Source organism: Sinocyclocheilus rhinocerous, unplaced genomic scaffold (genome assembly GCF_001515625.1).
Source record: "Sinocyclocheilus rhinocerous isolate Xijiao unplaced genomic scaffold, SAMN03320098_v1.1 scaffold1694, whole genome shotgun sequence".
NCBI classification, from domain to species: Eukaryota; Metazoa; Chordata; class Actinopteri; order Cypriniformes; family Cyprinidae; genus Sinocyclocheilus; species Sinocyclocheilus rhinocerous.
The window spans coordinates 1,439,779-1,447,656 of record NW_015626863.1 but is presented as its reverse complement, the minus strand read 5'-3'; the positions used below and the strand labels follow the sequence as shown (position 1 = coordinate 1,447,656).

Here is a 7,878-nt window from a genome sequence, read left to right as displayed (position 1 = left end):
AGCGGAAGAAGAAAACACAGAAGGAAGGAAGGAAGGAAAAAGGGAAATTAGAGGAAAGGAAAGGAAAAGGAAAGGATGGAAGGGAGGGGAAATCAGAGAAAAAGAAAGAAGGAATAAAAGAATGGAAAGTAAGAAGAACAGGAAAGGAAATGGGAGGAAGGAAAGCATGGACTGCAAGAAAGAAAGAAAGAAGCACATACAAACTACTAAATGATGTGCTAGCCTGTAATGATGTAGAAACAGACAGGAGGAGGAGGAAGAGGAAGGCGAGCGGGTGAATGTGAGGGCTCTGGGTAATGAGCGGAGGATGAAGGATGGAGGGATGAGAGCAGCAGACACATGTGGAGAGAAGGATGGAAGTGAAAGAATCAGTTAGTGAGGCGATTCAGCACAGAGCCGCTGCAGTGTCACCATGGTTACAAATTACCAATGTGGCAGCCCGAGAAAGACTGACACCGTGTGTGTGTGTGTGTGTGTGTGTGTGTGTGTGTGAGAACACCGCCAGCGACTGATCTACTTCTGTCACCTCGCACCACATGATCATGTACACAAATCACCAAACACAAAACAGATCTACCATGTAAATAGCATGGCATTATCATCGGAGACTGAACAGAATCTGTTTCCCGTTCCAGCTGTGCTGAAACATCAGTCTAGTCACTGTGTGTGAGTCTGAATGCAGCTGATGGTCTGTTCGTTGATTACATGAGCATGAACAAAGCCGTTTCTCTCCGCCTGCCTTTCGATGCTAAAGTGAGCTAAAAAGAGCCTTACTGTTGCCGTGGTTTCTGAAAATACACACCATATGGCTGAGCCCAAAAACATCTGAGCAATGATATGGTGTTAGTAGTAAAATATGTCAGCTTTCACATTACAAATGATCTTAGGTTTACACGACAAGCCTTACAAAGCAGTACTGGCGCAGTACCATGGTACAATGATGGTATCAGGTGAAAATATTAGAGTACTTTGATAAATATCAAGGTATTTAAATGGCATCCAATGATACACACACACAACTTTGAAAGTTTAGGGCTGGTAAGATTTTAGTTTTTTTTGTTTTAGAGTGTCTTATGCTCACAAAGGCTGCATTTATTTGATCAAAAATACAGTAAAATATTGTGAAATATTAAAATTTAAAATAGCTGCTTTTGATTTGAATATATTTTAAAATATAATTTATTTCTGTGATCAAAGCTGAATTTTCAGCATCATTACTCCAGTCTTCAGTGTCACATGATCCTTCAGAAATCATTCTAATATGCTGATTTGCTGCTCAAGAAACATTTATGTTTATCAATGTAATACATGTTTTTCAGGATTCTCTGGGAGAAAGTTCAAAAGAACAGCCTTTATTTGAAACAGAAATCTTTTGTAATATTATAAATGTCTTTTCTGTCACTTTTGATCAATTTAATGCATCCTTGCTTTATAAATTATTCTTTGTTAATAGATCAGGAAAGATCTCTTTTGAAACTCTAGAGGGGAGGTCTTTTTCTCAGCACACTATCACAGCAGCTGGTCACTGAGGAAGAGTCTTAGAGGACGAACTGCTGCTATTTTATGCAAATATAATGCTAAATATGGTGCGGCAATCCAACTATCAACTGCCCTCTTTCTCTCCGAACAGCTTGAGCCAAAGCAAATACTGCTTACACACACACACACACACACACAGTATATGTAACAATATTCTTACATTTTCTTATCAAAATGTGAGCGGCACCTGTGCAAAAGTCAAGATGCTATAGCTTTGTGGAAGTAACAACAAATAGAATAGTTTTAAAAAGGTTGGCTTTCGTATATATAATGCTTTAATTGCTCATTTAATTCTCAGAAATGAAAAACATTGATATGATAGTTCTTGTTATCAGAACGAAAAGAAAATATCTATTTTCTAGATATGGTTCAAATCCCAAGTTCAATGCAAGCAAGTCTAGGGGATTTTCAAAGTTTAATACTTAAAATACTTATAATTGCTATTTTAGTATTATTAATATACTTTTATAGCTTTTGTTAATATTTTTAATCCTATTTTATTTATATATTTTTTCAGTTTTCACTTGGTTTTTAATATATCTATATTTTTTATTAATTTTGATTTATTCGTTTTAGTTTATTTAGTTTTAGTTATTTTGGTACTTCAAGTTAAACTAAACAAAAATGAGCAATATTGCTTTGCCAACTAGCTAAACTAAAATAAGTTTTTTTTATTCAGTTAACATTTATTTGCAAGTAATGAAAACTTTTTTGATATTTTTATTTTACTATAATAACTTTTTTCTTTTTTTACTACGAAAACCCTGAACAAACCTTTAACACGGACTATGAGAAATAGCGATCCTTACTTTCACAAGCACCACTAACTAAACTCCAGTCGGTGAGAAGAGACACTGGGTAATTCTGTAATTTAGAGCTGTCTTCCATTAATTCACTTTATCACACAGAGCGTTGAACGTGTGTGTGTGTGTGTGTGTGTGTTTGCACGTGTGAACTGTGTGCGTGTGCATTAGAGCCAGAAATAGTCTGAGCTCAGCACTTCTTCCTACAGCAGAAAAAAAAAAAAATAATAAACTGAAAGGTTAAGCATCTTGCCTTTACACACACACAGTAGCTGCAGCACATTCACACTATACGTACACTAACACACACACACACCCACACGACACAACCAAACCGTCAGGCATCGCTTCTGTCTGACAACACACTTACTGGACAAGCAAAATCAGAAGCACAGCGCATGTGAAAACATATGAAACACACTCACACCATACCAACACAAACACACACACACTCAACTGATGGCTCTCAGATGTGTGTGTGTGTGTGTGTGTGTCCCTCATCTCCTGAGGCAAAGATCAATTCTGCCCCTCCGACTGAATGATGGCCTTTCCTATCCATCAATCAACCTAATCTCTCAGCATCAGCATAGATTAGACAACAAAATCAAACACACACACATTCACACACACTCATATTGCCTAATATGACTTCCAGCATCTTCAAATCACAGCTTTAAAAATACAGCGTGCATTTACAATTCACATACATGCTCTCGGCGGTTTTATGAGAAAATGCATTTATTATTATGAGTGATAATTTTCTGAAAAAGCAGCTATGGATGTATAAAGTGTCCACCAGGGGTCTAAGGTTGTTCCTGGGGCGTTACTATGCGGTTGCTATGATGTTTAGAATGTTTTTACACGTTACACATGTTCTAGAATTTTTTGCCAAATAATGAATAATGTTAATCAGAAGAAAAATATATATTTAGATTATTCTTATTATAGTTTGGCGAATAGATGGATAATAATATAAATAATAATAAGAATATTAAAAACTATATTTTTAATATTTAAATATATTTATATGAAAATCTAAACAATATAATATATATATATATATGTGTGTGTGTGTGTAAAATCTGATTGTTATTGATAATCTGATTATTTTTATTATATATATATATATATACACACACACACATATCAGAATACATACATATTCACACACACACATACACACACGTGTGTGTGTGTGTATGTGTATGTATGTGTGTGTGTGAATATGTATGTATTCTAAATGTATTTATTATTTAATATTTACTTTAGGTTTGGAAATAATCAGTCGAAAACACTGAACTAATAAATAACCAATACGAACCACTGATAAACCGAGACCAGAAAGCGTGAACTTTATTCAAGCACTTTAAATCTGAATTTTCTGTCTGCGGAGTCACTTTTGCTTCAAGAATGAAACTAATTAGAATATACTCATGCATATGTATTCAAACCAAGCTGTTGTTTGAATCCTGATGAATTTTTGAACTCATGTGATGTGAGCTGCCAGACTTGGAAAGAGTTTTCGTTTTTTTGGTTTTGCCAAGAAAACTCAGCAAGAAGTACCAGAGCATCTCAATGTTAACACCTCCTTGAAAAGTAACTGTTCAAACAGCAAATCTCTTACTGAAGAGTTCTCACTGGCCTCCTTCTATCTCTACTTCTGTACGTAGAGAGCAATGCGTTCTGCAAACTGGTGGGTCAGACTGAAGGTATAAATAAGTCACGTTTTTGCAGTGTTTGCACACAAACCTGCTAGCTGTAACAGAAAAAAACAAAACAATGTGCTATAAACATAATGCGTCATTTCATGACTAAAAATATTTTGGTATCTCTTGGTGTCTGTTGCTTTCACTACATCTCTTGAAGTGCTCAGCTCTTTTCTGATCAATGATGACTTCTTTCCAGTATTTTTGGGTCTCCTCCTCTGAGTCTGTTACCAAGGTTTTGGTAAACGAGTTTTTCCTGATCCAATCATCCAGCGGTTTGTGAGTGAAGCAACTCAGAAACAATTGGTGTTGTTAAAATTACCATTGAAGCTGAACTGAAATATCCATATTAAAATGACTAATGAAGCTGAATTGAACTGAACAGAACTGAGCTTAATTGAAATTAAATAAGCTGAATTAACAATTGATACCGTCAATATTAATAATGCATCTGAATTGATCTAAGTGGAAGTGAAATTAGCTGAATTTAATCTATAATTAATTTATCTATATTGTCAAAAGCAATAATGGTGTTTAATTGAACTGATCTAAATAGAATCGAGTTGATCTGAACTGTTAAAAGTGCAAACGAGTCAACCTGACTTGTGAACTGAATTGAATTAATCTGATCTGAAATTGAATTGAAGTCACTGCATTGCTACTTTCTTGGAGTTTACATCTGCCAGTCACTGTTAAAACAGGAAAATATATGATATTGAAATACAAATGCAACTGTTCAAAAGTTTGGGGTCGTTAAGATTTTTTAAAGAAATTAATACTTTTATTCTGCAAGGATGCAATAAATTGATCAAATCTAAGTGGAAGTGAAATTAGCTGAATTTAATCTATAATTAATTTATCTATATTGTCAAAAGCAATAATGGTGTTTAATTGAACTGATCTAAATAGAATCGAGTTGATCTGAACTGTTAAAAGTGCAAACGAGTCAACCTGACTTGTGAACTGAATTGAATTAATCTGATCTGAAATTGAATTGAAGTCACTGCATTGCTACTTTCTTGGAGTTTACATCTGCCAGTCACTGTTAAAACAGGAAAATATATGATATTGAAATACAAATGCAACTGTTCAAAAGTTTGGGGTCGTTAAGATTTTTTAAAGAAATTAATACTTTTATTCTGCAAGGATGCAATAAATTGATCAAAAGTGACAGTAAATATATTTATAATGTTTCAAATATTTCAAATAAATGGTGTTTTTTTTAAAACTTTCTATTCATCAAAGAATCCTGAAAAAAATGTATTTCCACAAAAACATGAAGCAGCACAACAATGTCTTCAGCATTGATAATAATAAGAAATGTTTCTTGAGCAGCAGATCAGCATATTAGAATGATTTCTGAAGATCATGTGACACTGAAGACTGGAGTAATGATGCTGAAAATACAGCTTTGATCACAGGAATAAATTACATTTTAAAATATATTCACATAGAATATAGTTATTTTAAATTGAAATAATATTTCACAATATTACTGATTTATTTTTGATCAAATAAATGCAGCCTTGGTGAGCATAAGAGACTACTTTAAAAAACATTAAAAATTCTTACAACACCAACCGTTTAAACAGTACTGTGTGTTTAAATAGGATTTAGGGTAATAAAATGCATGCAAGTGTATATATCCACATATTTCCATATATTAGCATACACAACCAGGTATGTGTTGAGCACCAGTGCTGAGTGTACTACTACTACTACACTAACAGCCACTGACTGAACATGAGGACCTCTCAAACACACACACACACACACACACAAACACTCCAGTACTCATTCATTCCGACTGTCCATTTCGCTCCGTATCAGCCTATAAACACACACACACACATGCACGTCGATGTACAGGAGGATGCAGTAACCATAGCAACCTGCTGCTGCTTACCTGCTCTTGTATGAGCTGAAACAGAGAGCTTCTATCCATATACTGGGCCCTGGTGCGCACACAGCCACAAAAAGAAGGACATAGGGGGAAATCGCACGCAGAGACACGTACACACACACACGCCAGTGGTCCGTCCGTCCGTCTGCGCGGCACGCCTCCCCAACGGGGAGAGAGACCCCTCGCACGCACGCTAGTAAAGGTCAGTAGTGTATCCGCAGGACGTCCTCCAGTGAGGGAAGACAGCAGAGCCGTCAGTCCAGGGTTTGGCTGATTCCAGCTGGGTTAAAATCCAAAGTCCCACTCACCGTCCAGAACCCACAGACCCTTGTGGCACTTTGGCACCTGCTTCCGTCCAACTCAAAATCGCCCTTAGCTTGCAGTCGGTCCACTTTCTGTCTCTTTTTCTCTCACTGTCCTCCCTCAACCCATCTGTCCCTCTCCGCTCGCCCGTCTTGTTGTGCTCGTATCGCCTTTACCTCTGTAAATCTCTCCCTCTCGCCCTATCTCTCTCCTCTGTCCTCCACAAAGACTGTACTACCTGAATACCAATGAAAGAGGGGAAGGAGGCAGCAGTCTGCGGCCAATCAGAGGCGAGGGAGGCGTGTCCAAAGAGCTGCAGCTCTCCATCTACCCTGCAGGAGTCTTAAAGAGAGACTAAACACACAAACACACACTCACTGCAGAGCACACACACACATACACACACACACACACGGCACGCAGGCGCACTTGGGTTTCCTAAATCAGACATTAATCACATGCAGCAGATACTACGGACTCTAAAACACATTCTCAGGGTGTTTAATCACTGGTTGTGCTTGGAATATGCTGATGATCATGTATATACTGGAACTTACTAATTAATGAAGTCATTTGGCTTGGTTATTGTCTCTGAGGACTGGTTAACTGTGGTAATAAATGTGAAGACGAATCTCTAAAGTACATAATTTCTCTGTGTTATTCACGATATGAATACATAAAAGTAATATAGTTGATGTTAATGGAAGCAATATTTTCTGGAACCTTTCGAGAATCATTTTATGATAAAAGCGGTAAAATGTGGGATTTTAACTAGAATGGCATATGGGGTGGATGTGGTCTGGTAAGGAGGTACTGACCCCTTGTGCGAATATGCTGCTCTTCTGTTTAGATATCTGGGTCATAATTTTAGCACAGCTAGCTTTGGATTGACTCAATAGACTAGGAAGCAGCTAGACTGGTAAAATGAACCATTCCGATTCATTTTACATAAAGACTGTGTCTGTTCACATATGTAAAAAAATAAAAGCGAAACAAAAAATCTCAGCAGATTTTCACCTGAGGCTAAACACAGGCTGTGCAGATTTTCTCAGACACAAGACTGTATGACAATACGCTCTAATTGTTGTTGATTCACATTGATTTTGATTTCAAATATCATCCATTCCCACAAAAAAAAAAAATAATCAAAATATACAAAAAATAATCTACACTGGTAAAATTATTTTTTTGAAGATTAACAAAGATTACTGTAGCATGTTTTACAATAAAATATTAAATTTTTTTTAATTTATTTAAATTTTACTTGCCCATGTCTTTCTAACTGTTTGTGAAATTCACTAGCAATTTCTGAGTGAAAATTGTTTCAAAACCAATTTTTTTTTCAGTATATTGCTAATAGATTTTTAAATATATTTACATCTTATTTACATATCTTCATACATTTTGGCACTGTTTTGTTTAAATGCAAATTACTTTATTTATAATGTTTGAAGGATATTTTTAAAAAGAATTTGCATTTACCCAAAATGTAAATGCACATTTAGCAAAAACAATTTTCATGCTATATTTAATATTTTAAGGATTAAATGAACAATATTTTACATTTAAAAAATATATTTCCTTAAGCCACAGTTTACAACATACATTTAAAATATATATATAT

The 7,878-nt window shown here is 35.5% G+C and overlaps 1 protein-coding gene across 2 annotated transcripts in view; it reads right to left on the bottom strand.

Annotated features, from left to right (window-relative positions):
• LOC107717788 (rhomboid-related protein 1-like) overlaps positions 1-7,878 on the bottom strand; it is a 36,639-nt gene that overhangs the window by 23,944 nt on the left and 4,817 nt on the right. The window contains exon 1 of one of the 2 annotated variants that reach the window (XM_016524650.1): positions 5,955-6,477. The exons of the other annotated variant lie outside the window; for it this stretch is intronic. Coding sequence (XP_016380136.1) covers positions 5,955-5,993 — 39 coding nt within the window. The 5' untranslated portion in view covers positions 5,994-6,477. Of the gene's footprint in view, positions 1-5,954; positions 6,478-7,878 lie in introns of those variants that run through there. 2 annotated transcript variants of the gene reach the window in all.